The sequence below is a fragment of the Bombina bombina genome, chromosome 5, assembly GCF_027579735.1.
Source record: "Bombina bombina isolate aBomBom1 chromosome 5, aBomBom1.pri, whole genome shotgun sequence".
Classification (NCBI taxonomy): Eukaryota; Metazoa; Chordata; class Amphibia; order Anura; family Bombinatoridae; genus Bombina; species Bombina bombina.
Genome location: NC_069503.1, coordinates 923,706,143 through 923,722,335, shown reverse-complemented (window position 1 = coordinate 923,722,335; position 16,193 = coordinate 923,706,143). Strand labels below are relative to the sequence as shown.

The 16,193-nt window shown below is 38.9% G+C and overlaps 1 protein-coding gene across 1 annotated transcript in view; it reads right to left on the bottom strand.

Annotated features, from left to right (window-relative positions):
- Positions 1 to 16,193, bottom strand: part of CSPP1 (centrosome and spindle pole associated protein 1) — a 411,029-nt gene that overhangs the window by 113,995 nt on the left and 280,841 nt on the right. The window contains exons 19-21 of the mRNA XM_053715098.1: positions 3,612 to 3,749; positions 2,448 to 2,560; positions 1,483 to 1,632 (exon numbers count right to left, since the gene is read on the bottom strand). Of these exons, the coding sequence (XP_053571073.1) occupies positions 1,483 to 1,632; positions 2,448 to 2,560; positions 3,612 to 3,749 (401 nt within the window). The remainder of the gene's footprint in view (positions 1 to 1,482; positions 1,633 to 2,447; positions 2,561 to 3,611; positions 3,750 to 16,193) is intronic.

Sequence of the window (16,193 nt, the reverse complement as noted above, 5' to 3'; positions counted from 1 at the left end):
CACGCACCTCCCTCTGAGCGGGAGATGTAGGTACTGACACGTGAGGCGAGTTAGTCGGCATAACTCTCCCCTCGTTGTTTGGTGAAATTTGTTCAATTTGTACAGATTGACTTTTATTTAAAGTAGCATCAATACAGTTAGTACATAAATTTCTATTGGGCTCCACTTTGGCATTGCAACAAATGACACAGGTATCATCCTCTGAATCAGACATGTTTAACACACTAGCAAATAAACTTGCAACTTGGAAATACAATTCAATTAGAATAATATTAAAACGTACTGTGCCTTTAAGAAGCACAGAAGATCTATGACAGTTGAAAATTAATAAATTGAAACAGTTATAGCCTCAATCCTTGTAAACAACACAACTTTAGCAAAGGTTTAATCCCATTAGCAAAGAAAACAAATTCTGAAAGCAGGAAACAAATTACAGAATAAACGTTTTTTATCTCAGTCAAACTATAATTCTCACAGCTCTGCTGAGAGAAATTACCTCCCTCAAAATAAGTTTTGAAGACCCCTGAGCTCTGTAGAGATGAACCGGATCATGCAGGGAATACAATGAGTTGCTGACTGAAATATTTGATGCATAGTAAAAGCGCCAAAAAACGGCCCCTCCCCCTCACACACAGCAGTGAGGGAGAACAGAAACTGTCAGAAAACAGATTAAGCAACTGCCAAGTGGAAAAATAGTGCCCAAACATTTATTCACTCAGTACCTCAGCAAATGAAAACGATTTTACATTCCAGCAAAAACGTTAAACATAATCTCTAGTTATTAAACAGCTTTATGTATTTCTTACAGTGTAATTCTAGTGAAGTACCATTCCCCAGAATACTGAAGTGTAAAGTATACATACATGACATTATATCGGTATGGCAGGATTTTCTCATCAATTCCATTGTCAGAAAATAAAAACTGCTACATACCTCTATGCAGATTCATCTGCCTGCTGTCCCCTGATCTGAAGTTTACCTCTCCTCAGATGGCCGAGAAACAGCAATATGATCTTAACTACTCCGGCTAAAATCATAACAAAAACTCTGGTAGATTCTTCTTCAAACTCTGCCAGAGAGATAATAACACACTCCGGTGCTATTTTAAAATAACAAACTTTTGATTGAAGATATAAAACTAAGTATAATCACCATAGTCCTCTCACACATCCTATCTAGTCGTTGGGTGCAAGAGAATGACTGGGAGTGACGTAGAGGGGAGGAGCTATATGCAGCTCTGCTGGGTGAATCCTCTTGCACTTCCTGTTGGGGAGGAGTAATATCCCAGAAGTAATGATGACCCGTGGACTGATCACACTTAACAGAAGAAATAACAAAATAACTTTGTAAGTGAATATTAGCAGGGCATGCACAATATTGTAACGATAGTCTTAGTTGGCAACACAAGTAAAACTGTATACACAGGTCAATGCTTTGCTTACTAGAAACAAACTATTGGAATAAGAGGAAATGGCATCCTACCTCCTCCTCTTTAAGTTTTTTCTTATTTTGCTCCTCTTCATATTCCCGTTGAATTTTGTCCCTCTGTTCAGCTAAACGCTTCTCTTCTCTTTCCTCTTCAAGTCTTATTTTTTCTCGCTCCTCCTCTTCTTTTCGTCTCTTCTCATCAATCTGTTTCCAAAACAAAGGGAAAAATGGATTCTAACCTGATAAGCATCCATAAGGATTCCATAATATGTGGGATATACTTCCCGCCACAAGGAGGAGGCCCACACAGGCACTTTAATCCCTTCCCACCTCCCCTCTATACTCAGTTTAACTAATAGCGGAGCAGAGAAAAGGAAACAGATTGGTAGGAAAGACAAAAGCAGGGACTACAGAGATGCAAATTAGAACTTGTAGCCCAAAAATGAAAACAAGCGGGGCCTACAGAATCTTATCATCCCACATGTTATGGAATTTCTATGGACTCTGACCATTCAAAAGAAATAAACATTTTACATAAGTTAAAAACAAATCACAGATCTAAATAAAAAAAGTATATCATAACTGTGCCATATTAACAAAGGCATATAGACAGGAAATATTGTCTGTTCTCAACAATACTGCTTTCAAAAGTACACAGGACTTTTCCTATCAATGGCTTGTAAACAAAGTCTTAAGACATAAAATTACTGAGATTTAGAGTTTTCTCCCCTGTTAGAACCTGTCTAGTTTATATCTTCTTCTTTAGGGCTTATCAAATAACTGGAGTCACAGTTCTTCCAATTTTAGTGAACATGATCAATATTAAAAAAAAAGCGGTTGCAAGGAGATCTCCCTCGCCTAAGAGATTGCAGCATTTCATCTCAGAACTTGATATTTACTTCAAGTTCTAACTGGTAGTTTCAAAAACTGGATGTCAGCATCTGAGAAATCACCAAGGATAATGGAGCATCTTGATTTATAATGGAATAGAAAACTTACGATAAACATAGTTAAATTACCTGGAGGCGTAAAAAATTCTTATAGGATTCTTGTTGATGAATCTGTTGTTCTGTTTGAGGTTCAGAAAATATGGTTCCTCTTGCGTAAGGTGAGTTGTTTGCAAAAGAGAAACCTTCAAAAAGGAAAGTAATCCAAATTTAACTAAAAAATTCACAGCGTGTTAATCACATATATTATCAGTCATAATTTAGTTGTAAAGACCTACAGTATTAAGCATTGCTGAGTACATTATCACAGGTGCATACAATTACACTTGACAGAAATTGGGTTGAACACAAAGTAAAGTTGGTTGGTTAGCCAATTAGAGCATGTAATTTTCGCACTATTTTTAAGCATTTGTATTTGTACCACATTTTGGAAATGTTAGTAGTATATACAGCTAATCCCACCATAAATGCCCCAACATTCAAAAAAGTATGGCCGTGCCAGTTCTAGATGATATCAGGACACTTGTAAGGCTGCAGTGAACACACATATCATTACAGCGCTCAGCACATCTCCAGCAAGCACTTACTGGCAAAGTATTGAGCTCTTAATAATAAAACATGAGGCAACTGCAGCCCAGCCATCAAGACCAGCATCTTTTCTGACATGGTCTTGCCAGGTGAATATTGTTACGCTGAGCATACTCTATCTTTCTCCAAGATAAGGCCCACTGGTACATGTATAAAAAACAATATGGCTTCACTGTAAAACTGCAGTATTAATAAATGCCAGGCTCCTACAAAAAAAATAGTAATAAAGTGTTGAAGGAGTAATTGCAGCAAGAAAAATAGAACTATAATATCTACACATAATAATACAGCTTGAACAGGAGAAAGCTTTTATTTATTTTTAAAGGGAAAAATCCCAAATGGTGATGGAGCTTTGCATAAACTGGTAGTAACAAAAAATCTTCACACACTTTAATGGACTAGACAGCGTGCCCGTGATGCACTTAGGAAAATAAATACCCACTCAGTAGAGCCAGGAGCGGCGTTCTGGAAAATTTAACTTTGTAATAAAATATCTCTGATATACTTTGTTGTATAAAGTTGGCACTAAGCTAATGTTATATAATTCTGCACTATGTGTTTGTACACAATTCATCTCTAGGGACAGGATGCTCACTGACTGATAAACTATACATAGTTGTACATGCAAAGTACAAGCATTTTATTTACCTGGAATTTTGCTTGTAGATGACCCTGTATCTGCTGGATTTAGATTGACTGCAACAACAGCTCTCCTGTCTTCAAGAGGTTTCGCATCAGGATTCTGATAAGCATCTTCATTGTGTTTATGCATCATCTTCAAATCACCTGGAATGGAAGGAAACATTAAGATCAATAATTATATATAAAATTACACTAGTGTGCTTCAAGTTTCTACAGATTTTTTTTTCTTTTTTAAACTTAATGGAAAAAAGGTAACCAGTTTAATTTAAAGGGACATAATACTCATATGCTAAATCACTTGAAACTGATGCAGTATAACTGTAAAAAGCTGACAGGAAAATATCACCTGAGCATCTCTATGTAAAAAAGGAAGATATTTTACCTCACAATCTCCTCAGCTCCGTAGAGTAAGTTCTGTGTAAAAAGTTATACTCAGCTGCTCCCAGCTGCAGGTAAAAAAAAAAAAAAAATGAAGAAGTGAACAGCAGCCAATCAGCATCAGCAGTGCTGAGGTCATGAACTCTTTTACTGTGATCTCATGAGATTTGACTTAACTCTCATGAGATTTCATTGTAAACTTGCCTAATCTGAATAGGCAAATAATATGAAAGTGCACAAGGCTCATCCTTTCAGCTGTCCCAGGACAGACATACTAATATGCTGCTTAGAAATAATTTACAATGGGATGTGGCTACTGAGGAACTTTTGAGGTAAAATATTACATAGAGATGTTCAAGTGATATTTTTTAGTCAGCTTTTTACTGCTATGCTGCATCACTTTCAAGTGTTTAAACATTTGGGTATTATGGCCCTTTAATTAAATAGCAAAAGATGTGATGACCCAATCTTTAATAGACCTCAATCAAACTAACCAGAGGAAAAAAAACAACTCATAATCATAGCTACAACATAAAGCGGGTATGTACCTCAAAACATTATTTATCTTCCCCTGAACTTCAAACCAATACTAGCATTCCCTACTAAAGATCTAGAGCTATACCTAAATTAAATATTTAAGCTCAATGAAGTATTGATTCTCTTTTAGCACCCAATTTCTCCACTAAGGTGAGAATATCTAAAACAGCAGCATAATCTAAAGGCACATTTGACACTGTTAACTGTGTATCTCACTAAGGGCAATAACGCACACACATGCAGGACAGTGGTAAATAAATTAGATATGTAAATCTTTATGCTAAACATCTTGACAAATGTACACTAATGAGTTAGTTTAAAAAAAACACATTGTGCGCATTAAAGTGAAGTTAAAACATAAATTATGTTTATCTGATAATTTCCTTTTCTTCTGATTGAAAGAGTCCACAGCTTTATTCATTACTTTTGGGAAATAAGAACCTGGCCACCAGGAGGAGGCAAAGACAACCCAGCCAAAGGCTCAAATACTCCTCCCACTCCCCTTATCCCCCAGTCATTCTGCCGAGGAACAAGGAACAGTAGAAGAAATATCAGGGTGAAAAGTGCCAGAAGAATATAAGGACGCCCCACATAAAATTACGGGTGGGGAGCTGTAGACTCATTTCATCAGAAGAAAATGAAATTATCATCAGGTAAGCATAATTTATGTTTTTCTTCTTAAATGGAAAGAGTCCACAGCTGCATTCATTGCTTTTGGGAAAACAATATCCAAGCTATAGAGGACACTGAATGCCAAAACGGGATGGTTAGATAGGCGGCCCATACTGAGGGTACCAGGCCTGAACCTCTACCCAATTAAAAAAAAAACGCTTTGTCCGAAGCCAAGAAAATTTTAAGAGGCAAAGCCCCAATGACACTGACTCGCAGTTAGTCCAGAAGCCAAACCAGAGACTGCAAACAAACTCGACTGAGCCAACAGTCCTCCAGGAGACACCGTCGCCCAACAAACGGTCCCCCACCGCTCATCTCCACGAATGAAGGAGACATCAGCCGAAACCCCCAAGGGAACAAGGCAAAGGAGAACCAAGGAAACCGAAAGGTCCCCTAATACAAAAAAGGAACACCTCCACGAGTGAGCCCAGCTCACAGAGACCCAAAGGGGCCCAAACAGGGAAAGGATGCCACGCCTATAACAAGCGAAACTCGGGTTAAGACCGGGCACAGAGACAGAACAGTCGTCTCTCCAACATCCTGCAAGCACGGAATGCAACTGAAGAGGCAAAGTACTCCCAGTGTCTGACCATAGAATACCAAAGTATTCGACCATGAAAAAGTGTGCAATACACCCAGGAGAAAAACCCCAAGTTTGAGAGCACAGAGACCATAACAGGACAACACAGAGGGTACTTGCGAGGAAGAAGAAGCAGTCAAGCAAGAAACAGACCACAAAAGCAACCCGCAGACAGAGGGCAAGCTCCAGGCAACCTATGTCACCGGACCTACAGACAGGTACCTAAAAAGGGGAACCTCAATCGAGGCCCCCGAGAAGGAGAGTATACCCTCAGAACCCGAAGGAAGAGTAAAACCTCTTCTAATCAATGGAGCAAGTTGAAAGGAAAATCTATACCCTAGCAGACTGAGCTAGCAGGATAGACTCAACAAAGCTCACACATCCAGAGGAAACTGTGATCCGAACGCAGTGCCTTAGACCACTCAGCTATCCTGACCTGCAGACCCACACTCAGCTGGACCAACCCAGCCTCAGGGATCCAAGATAGGGAAACAAAATAATCCCGAAACAGGTACAGGAACGAGCATAAGGAGAGCACAGCCATCCCCACAGAGTACAAGTACAATGCGACTCTGAAACCAGACAACAAGGCCATAGACCTAAGGATCTATCAAATAACGTCCCAACAAGTCTGCTTGGAGCCAGCAATGCCCCAGGGGGAACAATCCCATCTTTCCGCCTCCAATCCAAGAATAGCCCCAAGCAAGGCGTCTATCTCCATAGGGAGGAGAATATCCCCTAAAGAAAAGGGATGATGCTGGAAGGGCAACAACTGTCCTCCTGGCCCGAAGTCACCGGCTAATGGGAAGAGAAATTCCCAACACAGATGTCCTAGAAAAGTACCCCCCTAAAAGTAGCTTGCCAAGCAAAGGCGCAGCCAACCCATTCACCTGCAGAGCAGGGAATCCACAGGAACACTGGCAAGCTGACCAGGGGAATGCTACCCTAAGGCGCATCAGAAATTGGACATCTAACGCCAGCAGCTGGGTATGAACCAACCACCCTTGAGGCTCAAGCCACATGGCTAACCACCAGATGACATGGGCCACTCTGTGGCAAAGAGTAAAAAATACTCCGAAAACCTAGCCAACCAGGAGCAAGGACATAGCCCAAGTTCCCAATACCATGGAACACCCCGACCAGCCCTTAGATCAAAGATTCCAAAACCACCCAAGACTGGGTCAGTAAAAAGGCCAAGCGAAGCTTCAGCAACCGGAAGTCTCAGGGAAAAAAACATGTCCGGGCACCTAATAGTTCCGGCAAACCTTACCCTAGAACTAAACACCCCAACTGGCCAAAAAGCCAGACACAAGGGTATGGATGCATATCCAGAGAATCCAGATAGCGAGAAGAACTTGAAAGCCCCAACTAAAGGAAGGAACCATCCCTACCTACAGTCCAACGCTCCAAGGTGCAAGGCTAGAAGTCGTATGAAGATACTTCTCAGAGCCTTAAGGACAACCAAGGGATAACTCAAGGTCAAAAATCCTACTAGCAGGACTAGTCTCCCTATCACCTCTGCACAAGCAGAAAACACAAGGAAGAGAAAGGCACTAAGCCTACCCAGCTCTGGGAAACCCCGAGCTAAACAAAGTCCCCACAGGGAACAACCATCACCTCGAAACACAGATCCCTACAAGGAGATCCACTCACCCGGAGACAATGGAAGAAGACCCAAAGGTCTCTTATAACTCAGACAGACATTACACGTCAAAGAGTAAGAGCTGCATCTAGATACACTATAAACAGCTTACGCGTACACCTGCAAGTTGTCAAGAGCTGCAACTGGTTTCAAACTGCAAACCTCCCGCATGCTAGACAGCTATCCTGTACAAGCTGTTGGATCAAGCCTAAAAGGTCAAATCCGGAGGCCTATAAATGAAGGCCAAACCGCTCAATTGCAGAAAGGGGCATTAAGCCCTCCAACCCTCCACCACATGGGGGAGGAAAACTCTAAGTTCTGATGAAATCAGATGTCAGAGTGACGCAGCGGAAAACCTCCCCTGCCCGGCCATCTATGACTAAAGGCTATAAGGACTGAAACAATCCTTCCCACCTCACGGAGCCACAGGTCCTCTTGAATGCTTAGTTGAACATGAAAAACAATTATAACCTGAGCACTCTGCGCTTCTACCGAACCAGCCTAGCAGAACAGCGCCACGTGTCTGAACAGTCTCAAGACCAAACAAACCCGACAGGATCAGCCTGCACCTAGGGTCCTAACCGGCAAGCTGCATAAATTCTCCCTTAAAAACGAAGACAAAAAGAGAGGCGCACAAATGTGTGTATCGATAGAGATAAGGGAAGCACACACTTCAGAGGATTTGTACACAGGGTACTCACACTTTAACACAGCACACCAGTGTGCTTGTGGAAACGTGCTGGCAATCAGAGCTGGCCAGCTTGCTCTCTCCGGCTAATCTTCAGTTGCTGCGGCTCTCCGATAAATGAACTGTCTGGTAGTGGTATGCTCACAATCAATCTCCAGGCTCAAGTTGGTTAAAATAAACTTAAAACTTTTATTGCACAGAGTTGACAGGCATATATAAACAAGTTTAAAATTGCTACGCGTTTCTCGGCCCTCCTGGCCGTTTCATCAGGCATATCAAATTAGTTTTAAAACCGGCTTTTTATTGCCGCCACTACCAAACATTTCCACAAACACACCCCTTTCCTGATGGGTGTGTACAGGTAAGTTGAACAACATAGGTGAATTCTTAAAGGAACATATCGGGACCTCTATTTGTTTACAACAGTTTCAAGAATTTACAAAAAATATCTATTTTTTTGCAAACAAATTTGTCCTTACTTGAACTGTGTAATGTGATGTGAACATAATACAAATACTGATAATAACTTATAATGGTCATACCCCTGGTCTCATATCGGAGACCTTCTTTTTGGATGGGACCGAAATCCGACCAATCACAGAGCTGCATTTTGATAACTTCCATATGACACACATAACAGTATAACAGTACCACCCATCTATCTAACATACTAACAACGAGGATATTTCTATTGTAGTCTCCTAACAGTTCTATATATGGATAAACACTTGATTGTGAATTATAATAACACCACTGGTCTAATATCGGGGACCCTTCTTTTTGGATCGCCCTTCAGTAGATACAGTATCGGACCAATCCCAGGACTATATTCTGATGACTTCCATATAAAGTACATATTTGTGATTCAGTATTATAAACTGTACTGCCAATCTATTTTTCATACTTACAACGTGGATATTTCCACTTTGTTCTCCTAACGATTCTACATGTGGGTAAAACACTTGGTTCTGTGACTCCCTAAATCTTAACTAATACATCTGATATTGTGACTAACTACGGTTATGTGATTATACTCTGATCTGACGATCTAGTAATAGATTAGTGAGGTCATGGTGATGTGTATTATTTTGATGGTTATATGATGTGATGGTGTGCTAATAAATACTTAATGTGAATGATGTGAATATTATTTAGGACATATGTGATTTGAGTGGATAGTCTATAACCATTCATCATATTCATACTTGTGATTATTAATTTTTTAGAAATTTTAACATTATTGGCATATACGTCACGTGTTAATCTAATTGTGTTGTATACTATGTTATAAATTACATCATATAATGGAAAACTGATATATGGTTTGTGAGGGCTTGATATGTGACTATGTGCTCGTATATGTTAACAAATTCGACATCGATTATTACATAGTTTATGTGATATATATGCTAGTGGAGATGAATTGTGTAAGACTAGGTCAGGTGCCAAGGTGGATAGCATTATCAAAGTCTCCTAAGTGTGAAGCCCTTAATGTCCCTTTTGTGTTTCCCTAACCGGACAAGGTTTTTTTTTAGAGGTGAGTCACCTAAAATGCGGCCGAGTCTATTACCTCATTAAGGCCATTAGGAAAAAGTGTACCAAACCTATAGATCCAGTACGTTTCCCTTTGACGTAATTTGGTGAACCTGTTGTATCTACAAGAACTGGGGATACTTTCTAGAGGTGTTATGGTATAGGGACAAGTTTCTCCATTGTGCTCATGGACATAGTGTCTTGATACACTATGTTTCATGGATTTTTTCTTTATGTTTCGGCTATGTTCACTCCATCTTTTTCGGATATTTCGGATAGTGCGCCCCAAATACTGTTGTCCACATCTACATGATAAGACATAGACTACATATGAGGAGCTGCATGTTAGATGATTATTGATAGGAAAAATTTCCTCTGTAGTATGTGATTTAATTGTTTTGGTCTTATGTGTAATGTGTTTGCACATGTGGCATCTAGTTTTGCCACATTTAAAAACCCCCCTTTGACCTGTTTGATAATTTGGTGTTGATTTTCCTCTACTTTTTTTCGAAATAACCACCTTACTGGGAGCTAGGGATTGTTTGAACGTAGGTGCTCGTTTGTATATTACGTTTGGTGCACTATGTAGATCTTTCTTCAAAATAGGGTCTTTTAATAATATTGGCCAGTGTTTTTGTAATACTTTTTTTATATGTTTAGCATTGGAGTTATATTGGGTCACAAAACAGGGTTGCTGAGGTTTCTCTAGAGCCTCATTATCTGCTATTGTAATTTTTTTCATTTGGAGCATAGTGGGTCTATCCAATTTATATGCTTTTTCATATCCACTCATAATGATGTCCCTAGGGTAACCTTTTTCCTCAAATCTCTGGATAAGAATCTTAGATTGTTCACAAAATCTCTCTAATGAACTACAATTTCTTCTAATTCTGCAAAATTGGCTATATGGTATACTATTTTTCCATTGATGGTAATGGTTGCTATTGTAGTGAAGGAAATTATTGCTATCCACAGTTTTGAAAAATGTGGATGTGGCTATGTTGTGTTCAGTGTCCCATGCCAGGATTAGATCAAGAAATTCTATGGATTCTCGTTGTATATTAGAGGTGAACTGTATACCCATAGAGTTTTTGTTCAGATAAGAACAAAATAATCTGGCCTCATCCACTGTCCCCCTAAAAATAAAAATCAAATCGTCTATATAGCGGCCATAGAACACCAGGTTTGCCTCCCAGTTCGAGTTATATATATAATTCTCCTCGAAATGTCCCATAAAGAGATTAGCAAAACTGGGGGCAAACCTGGTGCCCATGGCCGTCCCCTTTACCTGCAAATAAAAATCATCCAAGAATTGAAAATAATTGTGTTTGAGTATAAACTCAATAAGTGTCAAAATGTATTCTTTTTGGGTACTAGGCATGTACATATCCGAATCCAAATAATGTTTAGTGGCAAGTATTCCCAATTCATGGGAGATATTTGAGTAGAGGGCGCTAACATCTGCTGTTATCCACAAGGCATCCTTCTCATGTTTAAAATCCTTGATCTTAAATAATAGATCAGTGGTATCCCGAATGAATGAGGGTAAATTTTGAACGTACTTTTGCAAAAAGTTATCAATATATTGAGATAACTTATCAGTCAGACTATTGATGCCCGCAATGATGGGGCGGCCGGGTGGTTTGAAACAATTCTTGTGGATCTTTGGAAGATGGTAGTAGTAAGGGGTTGACGGATGTGTGGGAGTCAAAAATTTCCGTTCCTTGATGTTTAGTATCCCCTTACCACTACCATCCTCCAAAACATCCAACAATTTCCCCAAAAATACAGCTGTGGGATCTGCATCCAATTTCCTGTAGTATTCAACATTTAAAAGGATATTATAAGCCTCATTCACATAATCTTTGTAGTCCTGAAGGACAATCCCCCCACCCTTGTCCGCCTGTCTAATTACCAAATTAGAATCATTGGCCAGGGATTTGAGGGCTCTTTCCTCATTAGGCCAAAGTCTTGTGTGTTTATTTGATTTACTGGGTAATTTGTTAAAATCTTCCATTACCAACTGTTGGAAAAGGTCTATATATGTGACATCCTCCTTAGGGGGATTAAAATTGGATGGTAATGATAATGTGGTATGTATATATCCTTCAAAAAGGTCCTCCGCTATAAGATCTGGTTCAGCATAAATGGTCTGGGTCTGGCTGTTCATGGAATTAGTAATAATGGGCAATCCCTCCACGTTTCTTTTTTTGAGATTTTTTATAGAGAAGTATCTCTGTAGAGATAATTTCCTGGTATATTTATTCAAATCAACGAATAAATCGAACAGTTTATGGGGGTTCGGGGGGCAGTAGGACAAACCCCTACCCAAAATTCTAACCTCATCGTTAGTTAGTTTGTGTGTGGATAAATTAAATATACCTTTGGCTAGTTTTTGTAGTTGCTTTTTTTGTGTGGTGTTGCCTCTCCCTCGTCTTCCCCGTTGGGGTAAGGTCTTTTCTTTTGTTGTTGTTGTACATGAGGGTGCTGCGGTTGTTGTGTATTCTGATGTTGTTGTGATGGAATCTTGGGTGGACCTATATTCCTCCTCCATAAGGGGGCCAAATTCGGAACCCCTAAAAAATTATTCTTGGAGGTGGATGGTATCTCAACCCTTTGATGACTAGTTTGGCCTTGATCATTTTGGAGGTTAGGTAAATTGAAATTTTGATAGTCATTACCCTGATGTCTATTCCCCCCAGGGTTAGGTGAATTAAAGTTTTGATGGTCATTACCCTGATATCTGTTCCCCCCAGAATTGTACTGGAGGGGTTCAAATCGATTGTATAATGGAATATGATTGGGATTCTGATAGTCATAATGACTATAAGAATTATTCTTATTTCTATTCCTATTGTGTTGGTAATTATGCTGGTAGGGTTGTCTGTTTTGAAATTTCCTATTGTTAGTATTATGTTCCTCCCACTGGGATGTTTGTAATGGTTCTGATGTATTTCTATGATGAGGTGTCGATTGGTATGGAGTTTTTGTATTGTTCCTATTCTTAAATGGTACCCTTGTCCATCCCTCATTGTTCTCTTTTGGACCTGCAGTTTTTTTTATTATATGTGTATACCGTACCCTCTGCATAGTCCTCCTCATCTCTTTTGAATTTGCCATTCTTAATTCTAATGATATCATTTTGGTATTCATCCACCATTTTTAAGGTTTCAGTATTTAGTCTATTATATTCTGAATGGTCTCTCATGGGTTCCAATTCTTTTTGGATAGCTTCTATCTCTTTTTCCAAATTTTCCACTAGATTTTGTCTATGTGAGATCAATAAATCTATTAGATTAAAGGAACAATCATCTAGTATTTCATACCATTTTTTGGTCAATTCTTGATCATTTTTAAAGGAGCAGTGTTTGAATAATCTAAGTCCTCTTGGGATCTGCTTTTTTTCTTTATACTTCTTTAAACAGTCCAGGTCCCACCAGTGTCTATGCTCATTTTTTAAAAGATCACCTAATTTATTAAACATGGTGTCTATACTTTTGATCACTAGGGGGCCTGGACTGTCCCCTTCAGTACTGGACGGAGGATTAAAAGAATTCCTCCTGTTAGTTCTCTCCAGAGCTGATAACATTTTGGGAAGAAGAGATGTTGTCCCAACCTTATATTGTGTACCCCCTACTACCTAATTAAAACCGATATATTGAGACCTAAACTGCAACAAATGTATAAAAAATAAAATATAGAGAGGTCCCAATAGTTTATACTGGAAAAATTGCCGCTCAAATATGTGCAATGATAAAATAGCTCAGTAAAATTGTATGAGTCACAATGTAATAAACATATAATTTTCGTGGATACTAGTCTGGCTGCACCTCTGTAAGAAGCTAGAATAGTAATAGCTGTAAAAAGATAGTAATGACCACTGGGTCACCAGAGGGCGCTCGTGCGAAACTATTTGTAAATTAAAGTATAGTATACATTTTATATACACAACTTGTATTATAACAAAATGTTTCTAATATATCAATGCTGGATCATATAAAACAATCTTGCAATATTAAAAGAAATGGAAAGTGGAACCTCATTAAATGATGTTCGATTGGAAGTCCGTGATGGAAATGTCCCAGTGTCAACTGATATATATGAAGTCCTGTGGATCCGATTCAACCCCAGGATAGGATCACTTGAACACTTTTTTCCTTTCTTTTTTTCCCCTTTTCGGCTGCACTCTCCAAACCGATCCCAAGTGGAACACGTATTTTCTAAAAAACGAAGACAAAAAGAGAGGCGCACAAATGTGTGTATCGATAGAGATAAGGGAAGCACACACTTCAGAGGATTTGTACACAGGGTACTCACACTTTAACACAGCACACCAGTGTGCTTGTGGAAACGTGCTGGCAATCAGAGCTGGCCAGCTTGCTCTCTCCGGCTAATCTTCAGTTGCTGCGGCTCTCCGATAAATGAACTGTCTGGTAGTGGTATGCTCACAATCAATCTCCAGGCTCAAGTTGGTTAAAATAAACTTAAAACTTTTATTGCACAGAGTTGACAGGCATATATAAACAAGTTTAAAATTGCTACGCGTTTCTCGGCCCTCCTGGCCATTTCATCAGGCATATCAAATTAGTTTTAAAACCGGCTTTTTATTGCCGCCACTACCAAACATTTCCACAAACACACCCCTTTCCTGATGGGTGTGTACAGGTAAGTTGAACAACATAGGTGAATTCTTAAAGGAACATATCGGGACCTCTATTTGTTTACAACAGTTTCAAGAATTTACAAAAAATATCTATTTTTTTGCAAACAAATTTGTCCTTACTTGAACTGTGTAATGTGATGTGAACATAATACAAATACTGATAATAACTTATAATGGTCATACCCCTGGTCTCATATCGGAGACCTTCTTTTTGGATGGGACCGAAATCCGACCAATCACAGAGCTGCATTTTGATAACTTCCATATGACACACATAACAGTATAACAGTACCACCCATCTATCTAACATACTAACAACGAGGATATTTCTATTGTAGTCTCCTAACAGTTCTATATATGGATAAACACTTGATTGTGAATTATAATAACACCACTGGTCTAATATCGGGGACCCTTCTTTTTGGATCGCCCTTCAGTAGATACAGTATCGGACCAATCCCAGGACTATATTCTGATGACTTCCATATAAAGTACATATTTGTGATTCAGTATTATAAACTGTACTGCCAATCTATTTTTCATACTTACAACGTGGATATTTCCACTTTGTTCTCCTAACGATTCTACATGTGGGTAAAACACTTGGTTCTGTGACTCCCTAAATCTTAACTAATACATCTGATATTGTGACTAACTACGGTTATGTGATTATACTCTGATCTGACGATCTAGTAATAGATTAGTGAGGTCATGGTGATGTGTATTATTTTGATGGTTATATGATGTGATGGTGTGCTAATAAATACTTAATGTGAATGATGTGAATATTATTTAGGACATATGTGATTTGAGTGGATAGTCTATAACCATTCATCATATTCATACTTGTGATTATTAATTTTTTAGAAATTTTAACATTATTGGCATATACGTCACGTGTTAATCTAATTGTGTTGTATACTATGTTATAAATTACATCATATAATGGAAAACTGATATATGGTTTGTGAGGGCTTGATATGTGACTATGTGCTCGTATATGTTAACAAATTCGACATCGATTATTACATAGTTTATGTGATATATATGCTAGTGGAGATGAATTGTGTAAGACTAGGTCAGGTGCCAAGGTGGATAGCATTATCAAAGTCTCCTAAGTGTGAAGCCCTTAATGTCCCTTTTGTGTTTCCCTAACCGGACAAGGGTTTTTTTTAGAGGTGAGTCACCTAAAATGCGGCCGAGTCTATTACCTCATTAAGGCCATTAGGAAAAAGTGTACCAAACCTATAGATCCAGTACGTTTCCCTTTGACGTAATTTGGTGAACCTGTTGTATCTACAAGAACTGGGGATACTTTCTAGAGGTGTTATGGTATAGGGACAAGTTTCTCCATTGTGCTCATGGACATAGTGTCTTGATACACTATGTTTCATGGATTTTTTCTTTATGTTTCGGCTATGTTCACTCCATCTTTTTCGGATATTTCGGATAGTGCGCCCCAAATACTGTTGTCCACATCTACATGATAAGACATAGACTACATATGAGGAGCTGCATGTTAGATGATTATTGATAGGAAAAATTTCCCCTGTAGTATGTGATTTAATTGTTTTGGTCTTATGTGTAATGTGTTTGCACATGTGGCATCTAGTTTTGCCACATTTAAAAACCCCCCTTTGACCTGTTTGATAATTTGGTGTTGATTTTCCTCTACTTTTTTTCGAAATAACCACCTTACTGGGAGCTAGGGATTGTTTGAACGTAGGTGCTCGTTTGTATATTACGTATGGTGCACTATGTAGATCTTTCTTCAAAATAGGGTCTTTTAATAATATTGGCCAGTGTTTTTGTAATACTTTTTTTATATGTTTAGCATTGGAGTTATATTGGGTCACAAAACAGGGTTGCTGAGGTTTCTCTAGAGCCTCATTATC